At 33.8% G+C, this 25,400-nt stretch overlaps 2 protein-coding genes and 1 long non-coding RNA gene across 5 annotated transcripts in view; 2 read left to right on the top strand and 1 right to left on the bottom strand.

Annotated features, from left to right (window-relative positions):
• LOC141458864 (tachykinin-like peptides receptor 86C) overlaps nt 1-25,400 on the bottom strand; it is a 379,610-nt gene that overhangs the window by 95,341 nt on the left and 258,869 nt on the right. The gene's annotated exons all lie outside the window — the stretch shown is intronic.
• LOC141458521 (uncharacterized) lies at nt 1,118-9,806 on the top strand. Its single transcript, XR_012461043.1, has 3 exons — nt 1,118-4,046; nt 4,137-4,349; nt 5,739-9,806. It is a non-coding gene; the product is annotated as an uncharacterized lncRNA (long non-coding RNA).
• Nucleotides 12,787-24,451, top strand: LOC141458057 (uncharacterized). Of its 2 annotated transcripts, none has more exons than XM_074135596.1 (2): nt 12,787-12,944; nt 23,911-24,451. In XM_074135596.1, the coding sequence occupies exon 2, from the start codon at nt 23,947-23,949 to the stop codon at nt 24,427-24,429; it is 483 nt and encodes a 160-aa protein (XP_073991697.1). In that variant the 5' UTR covers nt 12,787-12,944; nt 23,911-23,946; the 3' UTR covers nt 24,430-24,451. The 2 variants fall into 2 exon arrangements, with proteins under 2 accessions (XP_073991697.1, XP_073991698.1); XM_074135597.1 differs by lacking the exon at nt 12,787-12,944 and adding an exon at nt 21,132-21,249.

Here is a 25,400-nt window from a genome sequence, read left to right on the forward strand (position 1 = left end):
GGTAGTTTATTTTGCAGGTTGTTAGATGAAGAACATTAGATTAAAAATGGGAAGGTTGGAATTTCTTGGCATTGATTAATCTTAAAGGACTTACTGCTTCTATTTTCAAATCATCCTCTGTTTAGGTAACATTGAATTAAAAGAGTTTTTCCCACCTTATTCTTGCCTTTTCTATAAAACCCTTTTAGCAAGATTGAAATTTGTGGAGAAAAGAAGCAGTAATGTGAACAAATAAACTTTTGAAAGTTATGTAAGTATGAATATAATGAATAATAATTGACAAGAATAATTCGAAAACCGAACTAACCATAGATATACAACAAATGTGGAGTAATTCCTACTGCATATTTAAAAAAAAATTCTAGATTGAATGGAAGGCTTTAAATTTTACATAATGAAAATTTTGGAATATATGAATACTTAGTTAACACAGTGATTGCTTCTCTCTAAATTTTATATTGCATTGATGATATTCTAACGCAGACAGGAATAATACTGCTTTTATAATATCTATAGTGTATTTTATATCTATAGTATTATTATATCTATTAACATTTCTAATACATACTTTATCAAGAATTACCACGAAACTTGGAAAAGAAAAGTGAACTCCGCTAACTGCAACTGCAGTATAAAGTTTAAGATACTTCAGTCAGAATTCTAGATATTCTAGATATGTCTAGAATATTCCAACAAGTATTTAAAGAGACCCAAACCAGTTGTCTCTACAAAACTGAACTCTGAGAAAACTCATATGAAAATAATCTGAAATGAATGAACATGAAACCAAATATTCTTAAAAGGAAATAAATTTTTGGGAACAGTAATAAATGTATGCTTTATATAATAAAGCAGTTATTAACTTCATTACACCTACTTAATTATTATCTTTATTTATTCTAAACTTTTCCTAAGCCAATTAAATTATACAGTTACTTAATTTAACTAACTGCAAAAATAATTGTACTTTTTGTGAGAAGGTATTATAGTAAAAATATGTGGTTGAATTCATCTTTTAAATTATATTTTGCTTATAATACACCGTTTTATTATGCCTTTCTGCATTTCAATTGATAAAGAGCCTACTTATGCAGAAGCTGTTTATTTAAAGGAGAAAGCAAATTAATAATAAAAGTTATAATCTTTATGAAATTATCTTTATGAGATTCTCAAGGGTGATGCCTACGAAACTAAATTTTTGAAATATGGATCAAGTTTCACCAAACAAAGGCCTCTCATTTTAGAAATATTAAAACGGTTTCTCTGTACGGTGATGAAACGTACAACAGTTCTAATGATTCTTCAACATATGAGATAAATTCAACTAAGGGCAAAGTTACCAAAAAATTTAACATAACTTTTTAATTATTTGGATTATAATGTTGATATTTTTTTTTTAATTCAGCAAAAATATTCATGTCCACCTCTATTGGAATCAGGCAATACCCCTATTACCCGCTAAGAAAGCTTGAATCACCTATTAATTGAGTGTTAACTACCTCTGATCTAATTCTTGCGTTACTATTTCGCTGTAAGCTGAATATATTGGCTGTAGCAAATTGAAATCGATCGCTTTAAAATGGAAAAAAAGTATTTTTTTTTAGTCCACGACAATGAAAGTCAATAGAAAATAACAATTTGCTTACTTCGACATTCCCTTAGCCATAAAATTTTCACATTAGACAGTTTTAATTGAGTTTGGCGACAAACAAATTTCTTTGTACGATCTCTATAATTCTGAATTGATATAAAAATACTGGAGTCACCATCAAATATACTTAACTAGAACTGAGAAATTTCAAATTTATTTAAAAACTATTTAAAACCTTATAAAACATGCAATTTCTCTCGCCATACTTCTCTTTCCGAAGACCAAATGTCAACAAATTTAAATTTTTGTATGTAATTATGTATACTTAATATTTAGTGGTGATCGATATGAAATATCAAATTAAAGAGGAGGTACTAATGTAGAAGTTCTCAAATAATTGCTGGGATTGTAGGGAAGTTATTCGATTAAATCAAAAAAAGTTCTTTTTTGAGGAAAATTATGCTAGAGAGAATTATAAAAGTTTTATTTTGAAAAAAAAGAAAACAGAAATCTTTACAAAAAAGTTAATCAAGTATAATATAGTTTTCTCTCGTTTTCTCAAATTTCATTCCTCTACAGCAGCTCAACCTAACCCTCTCATAGAACACCTATCTTCTTCCATATTACCAGGTAATCCTCTAAGGAGATTGAAGAGAAGATGGCCTCGTGATCGACTCTTATCGTGAGAACAAAGCACAATACTGGAGTGACACCACTGGGTGCCTTCTCCACTCATGATTTTCACGTATTTTTTTTATAAGGTTCCACATTTGCTTGTTGCAACAACCGTTGCAGTGGTAAATTCCAATAAAAGTATATTTGGTTAAAGCATAAATTTCTGGCGGTTTATTTGTTAAAAATATATATTTTTAATAATATTGTACAGATCGTTGTAAACCAATATTGTATATAACCAAGAGCAAATTAATATTGTAAACCAATAATCAAGGCCACCATCTGCCTCAGAAAATAAAAAGCGATTTCACCTCAAAAAATACAATTTTCGAGTTATCCAGCTTCATTCTTTTGATCATCAAATGGTTTCGAGGGTCTAAAATTCTTCGTGAAGTGTTTTAACAGCATTGTGATTTTACAGTTAGTGTTAAAAGTATAGCCACATAATTTACACTATAAGGAACATTTTTCAGATTGGGAGTTTTTCCTCATCTGTTTTGACTTAGATTGGGTTTTTAGAGCACCACATATGCTAAGTAGACCTTTTCTATTTAAAGGGCATTGAGTTGGAGAACAGGAATACATTCTACTAAACAAAAAAGAATATTTGATCCTTAAATATAAATAAAGTTTCTATTCGATTAATTATTTTTGATTAATTTATATGTTAAACATGACAATTCGCTTAGTTCTAAGATATATCCAGGCTGCCTAAAACTTAATGACTTACATTAAACCGATTTTAAGGAATAGAGACAAAAATTGTGTTTGTATTATAGCCTCATTGTCCAGTTGTGGAGCTATTCGAAAGCATGTTATTTTGACTTGGCCTCATCCTGCTTCAAGCAATATCAATACCTAAACAAACGGAATCCTACGAATGTAGTCCAGCAATAGCTGATTTCACTTTTTCTCTTCAAACTCTTATAAATAATCATGCAGACCTCTACCATCCTACTAAAGAAAATCAACTATAACTTTTGAGACTGTTCCGATAGCCTCTCTCAGAATCAAGAATCTCTTCCCGTTTCCACATCGTAAAAATAACTACTTTTGTTTCAATACATATTCCAAGCAATAGAATCATGAGAAGAGCTAATAAATTATCAAATACTGAGTTTCACTTTGATAGTTGTATTCTTTTAAACAATAAGCAACATTAAGGTTTTAGAGGAGCTAATGGTAATACTGTTTATAAAATAAAGGATTGTTTGTGTCCAGTTCGTGGATATTCAATTAATTTAAGTAATGATTCATAAAAAGATTTTGCTACATTTGTGAATTTAAACATTTGTGAACTGTACTATGTGAATTAAATAGCATAATTATATGTAATGTGCAAATGAGTTAATCATTAATAGTTAATCTAACTAATGTTAGTTAGTTAATAGTTTATTTGAAATTAGTATTTCATTCATTAAATTATAACTTAACATATCGTGTTATGCGTTTTAAATGCATTTGAATGAATAACTATAGCTTGTGAAGGTTAAACAGAATAATGGAACCGATAAGAGAAATTCAAATTTCCTAGACCTTACGTTGGCGACGAACAATAGATTCATTGTTCCTAAGACAACATTTTCCAAAGAGAGAGACTTGCCAAAGTTTAAAGCTTGAAGAGGAGTTATACTGCCCGGCGACAGTCAAAGTTAGAAACGGAAATGGGAGTGATACTGTCCGAAATAAGTTGAAGTTAAGTTACTGTAGAGCAGAGTCAACCAGCCTAAAATGTGATCATATTTAATTATTGTTTGTAGTAATGCTGCTACATACATAGGTAAGTAAAATGCTATGCCTACATAAAATATTATTCTTCAGATTGATCAACAGTTATAAATTCTAGTATTAACAAAATTTTATTTTTCAGTATTTAACTATTATTTAACAGTGAATATAATGATTATCAAGGTGTTAAATATTCTTAGTCAGGGAAACTCAAATTCTTGGAAGTGAAGAACTGTTTGCTGTACTGTTGTCCTGTCTGGGCAACAAGGTATGGCGATGAATTAGAAAAAGTCCAAATGAGCTACTAAAACGCTAACTGTGTCTCCCGCAAGTTATTTAATAAGGTTGGAAACAGGTGAACTGAAACTTACATTTACGAGGGTCGTTTGAAAAGTCCGTGCAAAGTCAAAGTCACTACTGTCGCGTATCGAGGTTATGTTTAGTTAGTAGCATCTCTTGGAAGAACACACACCAAGTTTCAGCCAGATCGGTCTATTTCTTTGTGTTTGGCATTCGTTTGAATCGAGGAAGTCGAGTGATTTTCAAAAAATAGACGAAAAAGAATTTCGTGTGTTGATTAAACACTACTTTATGAAAGGCAAAACGCCTCAGGAGACTAAAGAGAAGCTTGATAAACATTATGGTGACTCTGCACCTTCGATTAGAACAGTTTATAAGTGGTTTCAAAATTTTCGGAGTGGCCATATGGGCACAAGTGACGCTGAACGTTCTGGACGCCCTGTTGAGGTTACTACTCTAGAAATCATTGATAAAATCCATGATATGGTGATGGATGACAGAAGAGTGAAGGTGCGTGAGATTGCTAGTGCTGTGGGCATCTCGAATGAACGGGTACATAATATTTTGCATCAACATTTGGACATGACAAAGCTATCCGCAAGATGGGTGCCGCGATTGCTCACGCTTGACCAAAAACGAAATCGTGTGAAGTGTTGCAAGGACGGTTTGCAGCTGTTCCAGAAGAATCCGCAGGACTTTAAGCGTCGTTTCGTCACTGTGGATGAAACATGGATACATCACTACACTCCTGAGTCCAAAGAACAATCTAAACAATGGGTTACCAAGGGGGAATCTGCGCCAAAAAAGGCGAAGACCGTTCCTTCGGCCGGAAAGATTATGGCGACTGGCTTTTGGGATTCGCAAGGAATAATCTTCATCGACTATCTGGAAAAGGGTAAAACTATTACAGGTGCATATTATTCATCGTTATTGGACCGTTTGAAAACCGAGCTGCAAGAAAAACGCCCACGATTGGCCCACAAAAAAGTCCTTTTCCATCACGACAACGCACCAGCTCACACCTCAGCAGTTGTGGTCGCAAAATTAATGGAAATAGGGTTCCAACTCGTTTCACATCCCCCCTATTCTTCAGACTTGGCTCCCTCGGACTACTATTTGTTCCCCAATATGAAGAAATGGCTGGCGGGAAAAAGATTTTATTCAAACGAGGAGGTGATTGCAGAAACGAATGGCTATTTTTCAGACTTGGACAAATCCTATTATTCGGAAGGGATCAACAAACTAGAGCAGCGTTGGACGAAGTGTATAAGCCTAAAAGGAGACTATGTTGAAAAATAAAAAAGGTTTACCCCAAAAAATTAAGTAGTTTTTATTTTTGCACGGACTTTTCAAACGACCCTCATAATATTTTAAAATCAACCCTTTTCTAGATGTACAAAATTACTAATTCAGTTACCAATAGTTTGCTAAATGTTTGTTTCAGGTTCCTTGTTGAGTTCAGCATGCTCAAAACGGGTTGACAATAAATATAACTGGTTTCTGCAGATTAAGGAGCTTTTAAAATGCATCTCTTTGAGTGATTTAAACCCTCTTCAAAACTTAGTTAGAAATGGAAGCGACATTCGAATAATACTAGAAAGATATGAGGTGTATTTAATTCAGAGTGATATGGGAAGAGCGGCAATGTCAAAAATTTCAATGTTTTTTTTGGAATGATCCCGTTTTGTTAGGAGGGGACTCAGAAATATCTCCAATTTCCAGTTCCTTTTAAAATTATTAAAACTTACGCTCCAATAAGACTTTCTGGTCCATATTATATTAAATTATATTAATGTATCAGAAGTTGGGCGTACGGTCGACAACCCTATCCCTGCAAAACCTTAGTTTGACTCGAAACCTCAATTGAAAAATTGAGGAGGTTAAGGCTCTTCATGGGCCATAGTACTACCAAGTAAACATTATTTCCTCCAGACACATCTCTTTAGAATCGTTATGAAATACAGCCCAACAAGCAACGCATGGACTAAATCATATGCCAGGCAACAACTTCTAACAACTTGTGTAAAACTTTACGTGTCCATAAATAATGTAGGCGCATATAAAGGGCGCCGGAAATCTTTATCATATTGGTGTAGAAGACGGAGGGATAGATTCCCTCCAAAAAAAGAAAAAAACCGCGTAGAAAAGAGAAAAAATTGATTAGAGAATTTTGGAACCATCGATCATTTACAGGCGTTTACGCTCCGTTACCAAGTCGTTACAAACTGTGTGAATAAGATTAGACTACGAAGGCGCCATTTCTTCTCTGTTCTAAAAAAAGAGAAAGAAGTGTTTGACGACCTATACAGGCGGTACTTAATCTCTGCATAGGGAACATATATTTTTGTTCTTTTAAACGCCGTTATGTTAGTAATGTGCTTGCCTTATAATTAATCTTATGACAATTGATCTTGATAAAATATTGTATGAATGCTTTTTTATGTCCTGCAGGATGAGAAATAATACTATTTCTTCATAATATTATTGATTATGATGAAATAAAAAACTTTGAAGATTGTTTTGTAAGTTATTTAAATGCATTTATTAGTTTTACAAAGAATTTTCGTGACAAAATCAATTGTAAATGTAATAAAAAAAGGATCAGAAATGACCAACACAAATTTTTACATCCTTACATACAACAGTTAACGTAAAAATTATATTAAACATATCTATATGAACTTATTTTACATTATAATAATACATAAAATAATAAATATTGTAGGCAAGGGATTGGCTATACTGTTAGTGTATTGGATTCCTACGCGGAGGTTCCAGCTTTGAATCCAGCTGCTGACCGTTAGATTTTCCCTTGCTAGAAGCTTCTTACAGGTTACTGCTTCTTACAGTGTAATCTGTAAAGAGAGAACACTGTCCGGAGACCGGTAGTGCACTGAAAAAAAGCTCCAGGCACTAATAATCTCAGAATGTTGACGCGCCTTAAATGATTAATAAAAATAAATAGATAAATGAATATTATTTTTTACTTTTCTCGGTTTGCACTCATGTTTGATGTAAGCATTCGGAGAAAAAAAAAGAAATTCAGAATATTTATAATTTAATTTTCAAAATTTACTGATTATGTGTATACTGTTTTAATATAAAATGTGTATGCTAATGAGCATAAAGAAGGCAACAGCGGCTTAACCTCCATTACCCATTAGCTGAACACAGAGCATTCTGGATCCTCGGCTAAGAGGAATTACGGAAGCTCTCACCAGCGCGGATTTCAGCTAAATCCTTTCTGTTTAGGCTGCTAGTAGAAATAACCAAACAAATATTTCTGTCGATAGATTTTCTCACTGTAAAAGAAAAAGTATCATCAAACTGGTATCAAATTCAATCCACTGCTATTTTGCAATAAAAACAAATAGTAAAACACAACAGTTTTAAACATAAAATATTGTTTAGCAGACTAGCTTCCACAGCATCTCCATAATAGTTCAAAAAAGTGAACACCACTTAACCCATCAAACTGGCGCAACTCTGAACTACTATATCTTTACCAAATGGCAGTTACAAAAGCAATTTAAATGCTATCCATAACCTTTAGTTTGATCATTACAGTTCTAAAACGCAAATGACGACAAATGCTTTTATAGTATTTGAAATAAAGCAAAAGTGTTTACAAAATATCAAATAAAATGTATAATTTTACTGATCTTTTGTTTGTTAAAAAAATCGACAATCCAAAGCAAATAACCATATTTAGATTTTTCTTCAGATAAAACACACTTTTGTAAGGTTTTGTTCAGTTATGTTTGTAAAAAGAGACTTCCATAGCACTTGTTTCGTCCCATTTTACCCGTTAAGCCAACTGAATGTTTAGTTATGAAAATATTCAGTTTAAAATTTTTAAACTTAACTCTTGTGCAAATGGGCATTAGTGACCCAAGTGGTATTACTAAAAAAAAAAAAAATGAACAAAATTTGACCCACGTCTCAAAAAGGTTCGCTACCCCTGTCCTAGAGGAAGATAATATAGAGGCAAAAAAGTCGCCAAGGACTCTTCTTTAAGACTATGCGAGATTCTTAAAAAAAAAAACCTATGAAAGTGCAAAAGAAGATATGTAACATCGCCGGATGTTGGACTGCCGAGTCCAAACATCATTAAAAAACTTTTTACAGGATATTACAGGTGTTTTTTTTGTGTTAATACAATTTTTTTTGCGAGTAGAATTACTAAGAAACTAAAATCAGTTAGTTCAACATTGATAAAATAGTATTTGGTTAGCATGGCTTCCATAAAAAATTAATAAGTAGTTTCCCTTAATTACTATTACATTCTCAAATACCCTTTAGCCATAATTACACAAAGAAAGCAATTTCCACCATATTATATTAGTTTGGACAAGTTTAATCGATCTATCTGTTTAAATTTTCACTATAAGTGCTAGATTACTTATGTTAGTAGATAAGTAAATTGGGGATAATTGAATTAAAGTTAATTAATGTTTCCCTATCATTACATATAACAAAAAAAAAAAAAAAAATGCGAGTGAATCTAAACATACAACCACAAATTGAAACCAAAGCATCTCATTAATTATTTAAAAAAGAATCAATGGTACATCGCCTCAGTAGCATCTTGGTTCATTTGGAATGTATTTGTCCACAGGGAGCTGAATGTAACAACCATTCAGTAGATTTTTACAGACAGAAAATGACTCATATTGATATTTTGTTAGGTAAAATTAGCAGTTGATCAAACAGAGTTGTTTTTTTTAAATTCTTTCTTCCAACTAGGAATAAATCTGTGGTTAAATTTAAGAGCAATTTTAATTTTTGAAAAGTTTCTTACATCAAAAATTGTTTAATATGGAAGAAATGTAGTTTCTATTTAGAAAGTTATTAATTTGTCATATTAATTAGTTATAACTACGGTGACAATTATTTTTGTATCAAAAAACAGGACAAGGAGCAAAAAAAAACTATAAAAAATATTAATACGAGATCGGTTATTACAAAACAATGTCCATATAATAGGGCCCATATTCAGTCGAAACTGAGCGACTACTTGAACTATACAATTATTAATTAGTAACAAAATGTAAATAGTAACTCTTGTAAATAGAAAAAATATTCAGTCTTTTAAAATTTCAACAAATTTTGTTTTAATGTCACATTCTTTAAAACTATACTAACGACAAGTAAAATACAAATATATCTAATTTTCACAATATGTAGGTCAGATCTTAACAAAATCATATATAAATCTACGAAAAAATATTCATATTTTCATTAATTTCATTGAGTATAATTTAAATTTCATTGAAAAACAGTACAAATAAATAAAAAACAGGACATTTATGCTTAAAAAAAAAAAGGACAGCGTCTTAAAAAACAGTACTGTCCTGCCAAAAACAGTACGAATGGTCACCGTAGTTATAACTAACTAATTCCTTAGCGCTACATTCACTTGCTGTGTTCTTGGTTTGTTAAAATCTTTAATAAAAAATGTACATACATATGTATATAATGAAGTTTTCCTGTAATAGAAATATAAATTTAAGACTGAATTTGAATTATTCATTTTATTTCACTTGCCGAATCGTAAAAATTGTTGTGAGAATAACGATGTAACATACATATTCCATCTTATACTGTTAATATGCCTTAGATACATGTACAGCAATATCGTACAGTCTACGTCGTCTATTTGAATCCATTGTTTAACAGGGATTTTAAAATATACTAGTATACTAGTTTCTTATTTTTCTCAACTTTTTGTTTTATGAAGTTAATCGATTTGGCAAGTGAAGCATTCTTGTATCTCTCTCCCTAAAAGAGGTCCACGAATTCTAGAAATTTACAAGATGTCTTGTATTATTCAACAATCTCATTTTGGGCGTGTCAACCTTTCTTTTTATGTTTTGGTACATCGTACTGCTCTGTTCTGGAAATTGCTTCCATCTTTTCAATAAGGCCAGCCCATGAACTGTATACACTTGACAATATCCACTTCCGAGTATTATTATCTTGCCAATTCCTTGTTGTAACCTTGTCTCCACTTTTCCTTTTCCTTAACTGGGCCATATACGTATGTTTCTTAAAAGATTTCTTTCAAAGAAGCGTAGCTTTTGCTGCGTCGATCTCGATAATGGTTCTTGCTTTAGCTCCAATGTTCTGGATAAATTTCTACTTTTCAATCTCAGGAGTCCATAATAGTATTTACTGGCGGCTAAGAGCCTTTGGTTTCTCTCACGTTTTACATAATTATCTGCCTTTATCAACGATCCCCAGGTATTTAAATATGCGAACCCTGTCAAAGTTATATTAAGCTGGTTGAAGACCTACCAATTATGTAAATGTCATTGAAGTACGCTAGGATTTGCATGCTCTTATTGAAGATTGTATTAGTGGTTTTCAACCCTAGCATCTCGTAACTATTTTTTTCCAGGTTGAAGTGAGTACAACTAAGGAAATCTCTCTATTTTTATAAGCCTCGATCGCAATTGTATTTGTTTGACAGAGCTCTTTGGATCCTGACTCGACTGTTAGGGTTAGCGATGGTTGCATCGACATGCTTTATTCATTTGGAGGGGTCTTATCATTGTTTTGTACCATTCTTTGCGGTCCTCGATGTCATAGACATCCTGAAAGTAGGTGAATGTAGACTGTTGAATGTGTAATAATTCATTATAACTTTGAATATAGGAATTAGCCAGATAGCCACTATAGAGGTTACGTTTTTTATTTTGTTTAATCGCTAGTGTAACTTGCTACCGACCAATCTGCTTACTACCACTTCTTTCCAAAATCCTCGAAAAGCTACTTCTTAAAAAACTTTATCCTTTAACGTCAGAACAAAATATAATTTCGGATCATCAATTCGGATTTCGGAGACAACACTCAACTTCTCACCAGGTGCTTCGCGTTGTAGACACTATCGCTACTTCCCTCGAACGAAAGCAGTATTGCCCGAGTTTTTTCCTTGACGTCTCAGGGTGTGGCACAAGGGACTACTGTTTAAGCTGTGGGAGATTCTTCCTCATACTTACTACCTCATTCTCAAATCCTACCTAAAAGATCGATATTTCAGAGTGAACTGTGGAGCAGCAGACTCTGATATCCATCCAGCTCGAGCTGGTGTTCCACAGGACAGTGTCCTAGGTCCTCTTCTTTACTCCTTATATACAGCAGACATACCTCAACTTCCTCCACCTTTGCTGACGATACTGCAATCTTATTTCCTCATTCCGATCCTTCGTTACACGAACTCTACAAACACACATCAACCACTTACAGGACTGGCTTATCAAATGGCGAATCAAAACTAGCGTTACGAAATCAAAGTTTATAGTATTTACTCTCAGACGGAAAATCCTACCTCCCATCATCTTGAACCAAACTCCAACTTGAACATCATCTTGTACCAACTGTGGACAAAGTACGCTTCCTTGGACTGTACCTAGACAAACGGTCGACATGGAATCCCCATACTAGACTGAAAAGACAAGAAACTAACCAACTCTACAAAACTTCTCGCCAGACTACTTGACAAACGTTCGAAAATTAACCTACATAACAAAAGACTCTTATATCTACTGTTACTGCGACCTATTTGGTCAGACAGCATCGAAGTATGGGGATCGACTAAGCGTTCCAACTCACTACGCCTCCAGACATTACAGTCAAAAATACTTCGAAAACTTCTTAACGCTCCGTTCTATGTATCTAACCTCACTATCCATAATGACCTCAAAATCCCTTTCACTACAGATGATCTTGCTAACACTCGTTTCTTCAAATTTCATTCCTCTACAGCAGCTCATCCTAACCCTCTCATAGAACACCTATCTTCCTCCACATTACCAGGTAATCCTCTAAGGAGATTGAAGAGAGGATGGCCTCTCGTGATCTTCTCTTATCGTGAGAGCAAAGCACTTTACTGGAGTGACACCACTGGGTGCCTTCTCCACTCATGATTTTCTTCTATTTCTTTTTTTTTACCATATTTGCTTGTTGCAACAACTGTTGCTGTGGTAAATTCCAATAAAAGATTTAAAAAAAAAATAACTCGATGGGATAATTTTGAATTCTTGCATGCTTCTTGCCACTGAAGGAGGTGAATAACTGCAGATCAGAAACGTTTAATGTAAGTATTTTACGAAACATGTGTTTGGCTTTTTTTTAACCTTGATATCTTCAGACATCTTCAAACCAGCCTTAATCAAATTCGAAGATATAACAGTGCTTTTACAACTATAGGCATGCGCAGTGTTGTCTAGAACCTCACAATGTTCTAGATAGATTAAGTGATGTTGTATAGTTATTTAATTTTCGACGCTGGCCAATCGTAATCACTTTATTTACTACCCAAGAGATTTACTATCATATAATGTAGAACCCAGTATTTTTTTTTATTGATTTAATAAACTAAATATTGGGTAAATATTAAAAAATATTAAAAGGAAACACTGACATTAAAAAATTAATTGCGCACCTAGAACCTTATCTGTAATTTGCAGTGTTCTGTTATTTTCTTTATCAGTTTAAACACTTGAAACATTGTGTTTATAGATAAACCAGGTTTAAAACCAAATCTACTCACGTAATGGTGTTATCGCGAATATGTTTGTGCCTTCCATTTCTAAATTATTGTGGCGGAAAATAAGATAATATGATCATACTTCTTACGGGAAAAAGTGTAAGTAAAATTGGAATATTTTTCTTGTCACATAAACTTATGTTCTTGTGTTTTCTATTTTGTGTTACTATTATCGCGTTTAAAGCAGCTGCCTATTTGGGAAGATGGTGTGAAAAGGAAGAACTATAACTTTAGGCTCCTCTATAATTTCATTTTAATGGAATCTACAGTTCTAAGATCCATTAGCAATCATTAAAGACTTGGCAAACAGTCACAAAACTTTCTCTTCAACAATTCTCTGTTTGGGAGGGAGTAGCCCATTGATTGCTTGGCTATTAGTGCTAATTCTTTAGTTGTAATTAATTTGCTTTAGAAGGAAGATTGAAAATTTAGGGCACAATTAATTTATCAATCACAGTACACATGTGGTAAAACTGAAAAGTAGTAAAAACAGCATTTCTAGCAGAATTCCAAATTATCCTGCTGGAACTCAAATAAACTTTTAACAGTAAAACTTTAAGCTAACAGCTCAATATTTTTAATTGAAAAAAAAAATTAGTTAATCTATTTACTGTACAAAGAAGGTAGCGTTCCTTGGATTGAGATTTTGCCTTCATCATAAATGTAAAACAAGTAAAGAAGCAAGTAAAGAAAGTTAAAACTAGAAATGTTAGTATTATAGAATATAATGTAACTGATTGTCACATTAAAAATATTGTTAGAGTCAAAAATAGACCCAGAATTTAGAAATGTATAAATGTGGTAATATTTGTGATTGGCAGACGCAAATTTGAAATTGTTTTTACTTTTTCTTTTTTTTTAATTATACAATTGAAGAGCTTGGTGCAAAAAGGAGTTATCTACATTTTTTTTTTCAGAAAATGTGTTTAGTGGTGCTTCCTATTGTATGTTCAATTCTACATCTTTTGGTGCATAAACGAGTCTTTTTGCAGACTCGTTTATTATTACTTATTCTCTAACCTAGGTTAGATTTGGAGCAAAAATGAGTTTTCTACTGAAGATAACTTTCTTTTACATTCCTTGGAAAAAAAAAAAAAAATTATTAGGTTTATTTAATGTTTATATTAGGTAGATATTATTATTTTTCTTTTTGTCAGGCATAATAATATATCTAACATTTGCTTCGACAAGACACAAAATGCCACTTAAAAGCTCAAAAACAAGAAATCTTTTGACTAAAGTACTTAATATGTACTCAAGTTTTACTGAAAATTATGATTTTGGTGCAAAAAAGAGTTAGCTGCAAAATAACTTAAAAAATGCCCTAGAAAGTTCATATTGAGCCCCAAATGACTCCATCACAATATATTAACTAATCCTTACAGTAGACACAACATAAGGAATACGAGGGTCGTTTGAAAAGTCCGTGCAAAAATAAAAACTACTTAATTTTTGGGGGTAAACCTTTTTTATTTTTCAACATAGTCTCCTTTTAGGCTTATACACTTCGTCGAACGCTGCTCTAGTTTGTTGATCCCTTCCGAATAATAGGATTTGTCCAAGTCTGAAAAATAGCCATTCGTTTCTGCAATCACCTCCTCGTTTGAATAAAATCTTTTTCCCGCCAGCCATTTCTTCATATTGGGGAACAAATAGTAGTCCGAGGGAGCCAAGTCTGGAGAATAGGGGGGATGTGAAACGAGTTGGAACCCTATTTCCATTAATTTTGCGACCACAACTGCTGAGGTGTGAGTTGGTGCGTTGCCGTGATGGAAAAGGACTGTTTTGTGGGCCAATCGTGGGCGTTTTTCTTGTAGCTCGGTTTTCAAACGGTCCAATAACGATGAATAATAGTAATAGTTTTACCCTTTTCCAGATAGTCGATGAGGATTATTCCTTGCGAATCCCAAAAGACAGTCGCCATAATCTTTCCGGCCGAAGGAACGGTCTTCGCCTTTTTTGGCGCAGATTACCCCTTGGTAACCCATTGTTTAGATTGTTCTTTGGTCTCAGGAGTGTAGTGATGTATCCATGTTTCATCCACAGTGACGAAACGACGCTTAAAGTCCTGCGGATTCTTCTGGAACAGTTGCAAACCGTCCTTGCAACACTTGACACGATTTCGTTTTTGGTCAAGCGTGAGCAATCGCGGCACCCATCTTGCGGATAGCTTTGTCATGTCCAAATGTTGATGCAAAATATTATGTACCCGTTCATTCGAGATGCCCACAGCACTAGCAATCTCACGCACCTTCACTCTTCTGTCATCCATCACCATATCATGGATTTTATCAATGATTTCTGGAGTAGTAACCTCAACAGGGCGTCCAGAACGTTCAGCGTCACTTGTGCCCATATGGCCACTCCGAATATTTTGAAACCACTTATAAACTGTTCTAATCGAAGGTGCAGAGTCACCATAATGTTTATCAAGCTTCTCTTTAGTCTCCTGAGGCGTTTTGCCTTTCATAAAGTAGTGTTTAATCAACACATGAAATTCTTTTTCGTCCATTTTTTGAAAATCACTCGACTTCCTCGATTCAAACGAATGCCAAACACAAAGAAATAGACCGATCTGGCTGAAACTTGGTGTGTGTTCTTCCAAGAGATGCTACTAACTAAACATAACCTCGATACGCGCCAGTACTGCTATCTCTCTGACTTTGCACGGACTTTTCAAACGACCCTCGTACGTTTTGACGGTCGAGAAGTATAAAGTAGATTCTACTTAGTAGAATAATAGATGCATAACCTATAGGTGAAGCTAAACTAGCCGCGTAGTTACACAAGTGTGTAATGCTGTAATGTTTTTATAATATTATGATTAAAAGCTTTAACACAAAATGCATTTTTTCTATAATTCTGGCCCTCCTCTAGAATTTCTTAAACTTTGTGGCCCCCCATTAAAAAAGTTTGCCCACCACTGGTTTATATCGTTTCTCATTTTAAGTATAATAAGGAAACTAAATGAAACAGTTTTCAATAAATATCTTTACTCTTCAGTGCCAATTTCACTGAATGAGTTTAAAGAAAAAACCTAAAAAAATATTACGATGATGTACAAACTCTGTAACCTGATTTGAAGTAGTTCTTATTGCAGTGTTTTGGAAAGGAGTGCTGAGATTTAGCCTTAAAAGTTGTTATTCATCGATACTTGAATTCATGTAATTGATAAAATTTGTCATAGGGAAGTTCAGTAAGGTAATAACCAAGACAATTTAAGATTTATACAAGCACTTATCAAATGATATCATGTGAAAAACCAAAATGACTTTTTTATTTGTTTCTTAATCATTCATTACTGGATCGCTTACGATTAAAAGAAAAAAAATAACCCACTTTCGATATTGATGGCCAGTGTTGCGTATTTTAAGATATTTGTAAACATTTTATAACACAAATAAAGTTGATTGAAACAGTTTGAAATGTTTACAAAAATCTAGAAAAAAAAAATTCAAAAAAGTTATATTTTTCGAAGAAGTCGTAATGGGTGTTGGCGAAACATTTTAGTGCCATCTTGATCGAGGAGACTATCGACAACACGGCGCTAATTACTAACGCGCAGTTGATGCGCCTATAATAATAATGAAAATAATGATAATAAAAATGATGATATATCACTCTAAACTATTAACTTTTTGCCAACAAGTAAAAACTGGAGAATCGAGAGAGAGAGGGATATATCGAAACATCTTTATCTGCACTGGTACCCGTTACACTAAACCCGTCAGCTCTAGGGACTAAGTATCTCCTCTTGTTAAATACCCTCTGCCATAGATAGCTCCGCTGACTTAGAATCACTTTCAGAAATTATCATGGTTGAAATTCTCATGCATATTCATAATTGAATTCAAGAACAGTTTAACCCTATTATATAGTTTAAATCATTAATTAATTTAGTTTGAACAATATACAAAGCATTTGTATTTTACAATTATAGCGTAATATGTATTTGTAACCGCAATCAGAATGCACTTAAGGAAGTCTACGAGGTGTGGCTATTAAATAACGAGACTGATGCTGCTGCAGAAGAACTATGCATGCGCCAAATCCTAACAACCGACAGCTGTGCAGCATAAGCCTTCTCTTTCGACTGCAGCGTCTCACGTGTTTGTAGAGAAATCTGTCTGACCGGTACCGTCGTTTGTGTAAGAGATGTTAGTTTCGTTTTGCCGAAAACATGATACTGCACATGTAGTAGAGCAACGAATTGTCGTGAAATTTCACATGAAACTGGGTAAAACCGCTACTAAAATTTATCTTTTATTAAAAGAAGTTTATGGCGATGAATGTTTATCACTTGCGCTAGTTTTTGAGTGGTTCAAGCGTTTCCAAGATGGCCGAGAAGATGTCGGAGATGATGACCGCACCGGGTCGCCCTTCCACGTCGAAAACGGATGAAAATATCGATTATAATTAATCAACATTACTACCGTGAGGTGCTTGCTCAACTCCTGCTGAAAGAGTAAGGAAAAAAAATGACCCGATTTGTGGAAGAACAAGTCACGGGGTTCTCCATCAAGACAACGCGCCGGCTCACACTGCATTGTCTGTCAAGACGTTTCTAGCCAAGTACAACATCCCAGTTTTAGGGCATCCGCCTTATTCGCCTGACCTGGCCCCATGTGACTTTTATCTGTTCTCCCAAAGTCAAATCTGCTATAAAAGGAACACGATTTCAGTCCGTTGAAGCTGTGAAAGAAAAAGCGGCACGCGTCATGCAGGAGCTGACAGAAAAAGACTTCTAGCACTGTTTCGAACAGTGGTAAATTCGCATGGAGCGTTGTAGGGTTAGGGGAGAGGTCATTGTCTTAATCGTATAAATTTGTTGAAATCACAAATTAGTTAAAAATCTAAAAATATCCTTCCTTGTAGCGATACTTTCATATTTTCATTACCAAGTTAATACTTTCAAGACAATTAAGTGGAGGCGTATTCGAAATAAAAAGTCCGGGGATTTTCATTTTTGTTTGTTTTTGAACCGTAGTAATTGCACATTGCAAACTCATCCATTAACCTAAATAGAGATATGCGTGATCTACGATAAATGTATAAATAAAAAATTAAGGATTTTAATGGGGATGTGATTTAAGTAAAAAATATTATATGAACTTAGGTCCTTATTTCAATCAATCACAGAACTAGAACATATCGAAGTTTCATCAATGAAAAACAAAACAATTACGTCAGTAGATGTTATTTAGAAACAACTTTTAATGAAAAACAGACACATATTTGCATAATCTGTAAACAATCATCTGGTATCAGTGGAGAGTATCGACGAAAATTGATTCTACAGTGTAGCTGAATATGTTGCATTTTTATTTCTAATAATGGCCACAATCAAGATGGAGTTTGCCGGATAGACATCAATCTTTCAATTAAGTTTACGGTCATTTAATCCAGATGCTTCAAGAGGTTGGATCAATTGCAGCAGCTAATTATGTTGGAATGGAATGGAATGAATCTTTGCAATGAAGAAAATTTAATCAACACCATTTTTGATAATTTTCAATATTTACAACTTTAACCAAACTTTGGTGAACTCTATACTGAGGAGAAATGCAACCTTTACATCTGCATGATCTGCATCATGATCAACCAGGCTAATCAACCAGTTTTCAGTTTTTTAAACCAAAATATTATGAAAAATATGAAGAGTTTTGCGCCTGAATACATGATTACAGACTTTTCACCGGACTTTTTTGACTAGTATTCTGTAGTCTGGAAAGAAGCTCTTTGGCTTATTAAAAGCAGCTCTTATAAACTGATGGAATAAGCACAGCGAACAATAAATTACTCAAAAGAGTATAAGCTGTCAACCAAAATTCGCAACAATAATTTAATGGCACACGTTTATGAATGCACGATTCGTAGGTGCTAACTGGCAATCTCAAGAGTAAATTTGAGCAATTTTTATGAGTTACTAATGTTGCAGGGAAGGGATTAGCTATGAGGTTAGCATACTGGACTCCCACGCGGAGGTCCCGGGTTCGAATCCAGCAGCTGACCCTTAGATTTTCTCTTCCTAGGAGCTTCTTACAGCTCACTGTCCGGTGATGGACAGTGTTGTCTGTAACGAGAGAACACTGTCCGGACGCCGGCAGTGCACTGAAAAAAGCTCCGGGCGCTAATAACCATAAATGTTGACGCGTCTTAAATCATTTTAAAAAAAACAATAATAATTATAAAAACAAACGATATACTTTGCATTTAATTGTTCTTCATGGAGCACAATTTCGAGGAATCCATATTTGCGGAAAACAGTTCAAATAGTTTTGTCTGGATTTTCTTGCCTGTATCTCAGAAGATTCAAATTTTAAAAAAATGCAATACTAACGTATTGAAGTACACAGAAATTTAGTCACCTAAGAACGTTTCAGATTCACCGCTGGCTCTCTAGCTTGACCTTTTGATAACTTATGATAATTGAAAGTACAATAGGAAACAATGGAATACAATTACATCACTTGACAGGACACTAATTACGTCATAACTAATAAGGCCTTAGTGTGCTTAGCGATGTTCCTGCTAATTAACCCTCTGTTGCAGGATTTATAACAATACGTTAATACAAATTTTATTAATTAATATTCTTTAGCATACGCTTTCGTGCATCTGCAATGCAGAGGATCTATCAAAAAATCTTTTAATATTGCTGATTAAAATTCAGTTTCTCATTAATCGAAAAATTTATTTTACCTAGAAATCTTAATTCGCAATTAGTTGCCGTTTATATTACAGCAAAACGACTAAAGTATTAGTTTTGTAATGCAGATGCAGATGTTTTGAAGATTTCAAAGGGTTTACTTTAAAATTACATAATATTTAATACTCGCCTAGTTTAAAAGAAATAAGTATTAGTAAGCCATCATATGCAATCAACGTCTATAAATATACAAAATTGAATCTATATAAAATTGATTTCTCTGTATTCAATTAATTCGACGAAGCAGTTTTTTGCCTAATTTATTTAGTCGAAAAAGTTAAACGCGAGTTTTCGTTTTGTTGGTTTATGAACTTTGGAAATTTTTGGAGAATTTATGTTGTTCAGTCTTTGTCCAGAACCTTTCCTATAGGCGTTCTCGTTGCAAGAATTTGTGACAAACCAACTTCCAAACGAGACAATTCTTGCTTATATTTCAAGAACCCATATACAACTGTCCGACCGGATAGTTTTTTGATAATAAGGCACCAACTTTTCGTATTCTTTCGCTTTTCCAGTAATAGAGCACACCATCAGCATCCACGACTCTCCTATAATAACCACTGTTCCATCTTCACGATTATAGTAAGTCGGCAAGAGTATGAGCCTACGATCTAGGACTATACTTTACTCAGTTATGGGCTGTAGATTGCTGTGCAGTGATCCTCCAATTTAGAAGATATTGAGAGTTGAAAATTTTTTGGGTCATGGTTTGCTGTTAAATTGCGCCCCTGTAGCTCTCTCAATAAACAACTGATTATTGGTATAAAATTTTGTCCTCTTATGCACTATACCCGTGATGAGGTTACACACGAACTCATTTTGGGTGGCACACATCGACAAAGACAAAAAATTATTATAATTTTATATAACTTATCGTTTCGTTGTGTGATTTGAAGAAATTACGGTATTTATTGAGAATTAAGGATCTTTTAAACATTCTTTAGATTAATGATCATTAAGTCGGTCATATAATAAATGTTCTACAAATATAAAAAAAAATATGAATATTTCTGTAAGTGACACGGCACCTGAGTTAATTTTGGGTTTTTAAAATTTTGACGCACAGAGCTCAAAAGTGTCGCCATCACTGTTCTAAGTGAATATTATCAACTTTGAAAGTTCTGGAACCAAAATTGCAGTGTTTTTATTAAATTTTTGTTTTAAATATCATTAATTTTTCTATCTCAGCTGAAGTCGCAATCACTTCTGAAAGAAGAGATACAATAAAGTTTATAATAAATCAACATTGGCCTATTTTTAAGAAGCAGTAAATTTACCACAGAATAAGGTACACCAACAATGATGTTTAAGTAAATATTTTCACTTCGCAGAAATCCAATTTGAAAAAAACAGATGTCCAAAACCAGCAAAACATTTCTGGGAACTCATTAGAAAGTTCAATTCGGAGAATGTATCAATCAATTGGCTTTCTTTTTTTTGCTCCTCAATGGTACCTTTACAATTAAATATTCTCTCATCCAATGTTCCATTTCGGAAAAATTCGTTTTCGATGTCAAATTACCCCCCAAAAAAACAGAATTTCTTTCATCTTTTCAAGTAATAATTTGTTTTCAGCTCTATGAATGATTGGCCCTTGGCAAATCTTCTGCAAACCTCTGCTACTCCTTAGTTGTAACAGGACAGACAATGTGTTTAAAGTGACGGTAGGATTTGGCATGGGCAAAACAGTGATTGGTAATTATTATGGTAGAATTATTAATCCCTCAAGTTCATAATTCAAAGAGTTAGGCGCCACGGTAGCCGTGCGGGTTAAGAGGCGAGACCTGCGAAGCTAATATGTATTGTGGTACTGGGTTCAATTCCCGGTCTAGTGCTTGGATTTTATTTAATGATTAATATGTGAAATTAAATAGTTAATTATGTTTGCTAGTCATCTCCGTCCATGACACCTAATTTGGTAGTTAGACGTAAAGCCTGCCTGAAAAAAATAGGCATTACTACTAAACTAAATCAATGAGTTATTGATTGTTGATTGTAGTGCTGAAGGTGACGATATTTTTTAGTCTAAAGAATAATAAAATAATTTGTTGAATGGTAACTAATGTTGAACTACTTTAGCATCTTTATACAGAAAATATTTTCTACTTTAAACTATTTTTATTAAAAACAGCTTCAGCACAAAATACAATAGCCAAGCATTTATCGATAGCCTTTGACATAAGTTTCAAATATTTCACTAAATGGAAAATAAGGCCAAACCATGCCAAAACGCATGTGATATTGTTTACACGTAGAAGGCTGGTAGTAAATAGTTTTGTCCAAATTAACGGTAACTTCCTTCCGTTGGTGTTAGACTCAAAACTAACATTCACCAAACACATAAAAACTGTTTGTGACAAAGCAATAGGTATTATGTGCTGAAACGCAACTCTAACATCAATTTTCTAAATAAAAAAACAAATTTATTATCTTTATATCCGTCCAGTACTCTTATATGCAGCCCCTGTGTTGTCCAATACTTGTCGCTACACCAACTACGGGAAGTTACAAAGAGTCCAAAACAAATGCTTAAGGCTAGTTGGGTCATATTCCCAGGTGGACACCCATAGACTACATACACGTAGCACTTGATGTTGCCAGCGTGTCTACATTTATCTATAGGGCCACGGGAAAATTTGTAACTTCCTGTGTACATAGTCCTTATCCAAATATAATAAGTATTGTAGATTATAACTCAAGTTCCTTTAGTTATAAAAATTATAATCACAAAAGGCTAAAGCACATCTTGCTTTAATAACTTCCATGTAGTTAGGGTTTTTTAAAATGATTTTTCCCCTTAGTATGTAAATTTGGACAGATTTATCAATGTAAATATTACAATTGTAGAGTGTATATAGGCACTGCAGCCTGAAACCTCTTATGTACAATTTTGAACTGTAAATAAATTTCTAAATTCTAAAAATTATTATTTTATTTATTTATATCATGCTATATAGAAAATATATTCTATAGCAAGTGAGTTCGCCTCTGCTAGAAAATAAGAACAATGGAAATAAACATAAAATAAAATACAATAAATACGAAATTTCAACCATAAGAAACGAAAATATAAATGTTACAAGAACAAAAAACAAAATATTCAAATGATAACATTAATGAGTGTTAGTGCTAATTCTTTGATATAATTAAGTTGCTGAAAATTTAAATTTAGTTCTAAAAAGAGATATCCTTATAACTACCAAAGATACAATTAACAAATTTTGATCTCTCATCTAACGCGCCTGCCAAATAATAAAATATACATTTCAATTTTAAATTGGCATAAACATCAAATAAAGAGAGGAAAGGATCAGAACCGGCAATTAAATACCTGTGGAGCCATTTCTCCCTTAACTTTCCATAATAAGAACAGCCCGGGACAAAATGCGCAACATCATCTCTTTGATTACTAAAACAAGTAAAACAGGTTTTATCAGGATAGAAATGGTGTCTCACACCATTATACAGGACTGTTGGATACTTATTAAATTACTCTAAATTGGACAATTACTTTGGTCATAACAAAATTACAATTAAGATTAATAAGCGCATTATTCTGTCCTAGAACACATAATAATCGGTAATTTGGATTATATGTTGAGTTAATTACAATGTCGATATCCCTGCTGAAACTATTATTAGAAAATTTTAAATTTGGGTCTTTTAGATTACAACTATCCGCGTTTTGCACCTGCCACACGTCCTGAGCTCCAATAGAGAACAGTAGATCCCTCAGGAAACCAGCCCAATTAAAGAGAACATTAGAGTTAGGCAAAAGTTCTACAAGTCTCGTATAACACTTTCTCAGCAATGAATCGTTATCCACGGATAACAATTTAACCCAGAATTTTAAAACTCTACTAAAGACTCTGACCTTAATGTGGAGACACTCAGATTCGAGGCGGACATAACTATTATAAAAATTAAAAACAGTACATCTTTCAACAGAAAGTTGCATACCCGTTGAGTAACTCTGTTCTAAAAGCCGTTTCACTGAATTTCATGATATAACCGTAATATTTGTAAGAAATATGCTACTTAAAATTTCGAATTTGAAGAGTCTTTGAATGATATTTGTAGCGACTACTCACTTGAAGACTCGTTCTTCGTTGGAATTCTTTTAATGAAAATTAATTTCGAGGAGAACTGCTGGGATAAACAGCATCTCTTAAAATTTCCTTCGTTTTAGCCTTTTTGCTGAAGCCAATTACCTTTAGTAACATTTTTTAAGTTTTCAAGAAATCGTTGAGTATTGTTGATAGAGTCAGCTGATTCTTTGATATTTCGTTTAGTTTTATAAGAAGTGGAAGAAATAGTTTCCCAAGTGTTTAACATTATCTATTTATATTGTTTTAGAAGCTGTGAGAAAGCTTTTAGAAGTAGAACACCAGAATGCCGGATGACAGCCCAGAAATAACAGAGGATGCTGTCAATGAGTTGGCGCTGCGTGAACGCCCACAACATGCTCTGGATCCCCAACAAGGACAGCAAGAAACGAAATTGGATCAACACTCATCTATACGAACAACATTAGGTGTAGAACCAGCAAGAGCACCAGTTATGGCTCCCCTGGGACCACCGCCTCCATATCAAGAGCTATACCCAGTACAACCCTACTGCCTGACCTGGACACCACCACCTGCCTACCCTAGAACCACCTCAACGCCACATTGGACGGCGTGTCCTCATCCAGACAGTCATCACGTGCCGGTAGCGTCTACGCCAAACGTTCATATGATTGGTGGGCAAATTATACAACCAGCTCGTGTACCAGCAACAGTCAGATGGTTTTTTGGTACCATCACTTTCATGATGATCTCTTCCATTATATGCGCCTTTGTTTATGTTTTAATTATTTCCATAAATTTTAAATAAAATTATATTTTCTTAAGCTTTTCGTTGACTTTTTCATTATCACCTGCAGAAGAAATAATAAATATGGATAAATAACTGTTGTTACAGTTAACAATTGTTAACAATTGTTAACTGTAAAAAGATAATTTACAAAGAATTTTTCATTCAGCAATTATTTCTTCCAAAATTTGAAGTTGGGCAACTGCAAAAGAACCTTCAACAATCAAGATTTATTAAAAATTAGCAACCATTTTACTTTTAACGAACAATAATACCAGCAGTCATTCATGAACTAATTGTTCATGCAGTAATTATTCCTACAATAACATGAACTTAGTTCAAGTGTATTCATAAGTTACAAAGCTTATAGGTCACCTCTTCTGGTAAAGTCACGAAATAAAGAGCCAACAAGGATTTAAAGATTTGTTTTGCTAATAGAAGATACGAGGGTCGTTTGAAAAGTCCGTGCAAAAATAAAAACTACTTAATTTTTTGGGGTAAACCTTTTTTATTTTTCAACATAGTCTCCTTTTAGGCTTATACACTACTGTCCAACGCTGCTCTAGTTTGTTGATCCCTCCCGAATAAAAGGATTTGTCCAAGTCTGAAAAATAGCCATTCGTTTCTGCAATCACCTCCTAGTGTGAATAAAATCTTTTTCCCGCCAGCCATTTCTTCATATTGGGGAACAAATAGAAGTCCGAGGGAGCCAAGTCTGGAGAATAGGGGGGATGTGAAACGAGTTGGAACCCTATTTCCATTAATTTTGCGACCACAACTGCTGAGGTGTGAGCTGGTGCGTTGTCGTGATGGAAAAGGACTTTTTTGTGGGCCAATCGTGGGCGTTTTTCTTGCAGCTCGGTTTTCAAACGGTCCAATAACGATGAATAATATGCACCTGTAATAGTTTTACCCTTTTCCAGATAGTCGATGAGGATTATTCCTTGCGAATCCCAAAAGACAGTCGCCATAATCTTTCCGGCCGAAAGAAC

Source organism: Rhodnius prolixus, unplaced genomic scaffold, assembly GCF_049639745.1.
Source record: "Rhodnius prolixus isolate KJV_2025 unplaced genomic scaffold, Rpr scaffold_5, whole genome shotgun sequence".
Classification (NCBI taxonomy): domain Eukaryota; kingdom Metazoa; phylum Arthropoda; class Insecta; order Hemiptera; family Reduviidae; genus Rhodnius; species Rhodnius prolixus.

Excerpts from the sequence above, each read along its gene's own strand:
- LOC141458057 (XM_074135596.1), top strand. The coding sequence starts at position 23,947 with ATGCCGGATGACAGCCCAGAAATAACAGAGGATGCTGTCAATGAGTTG.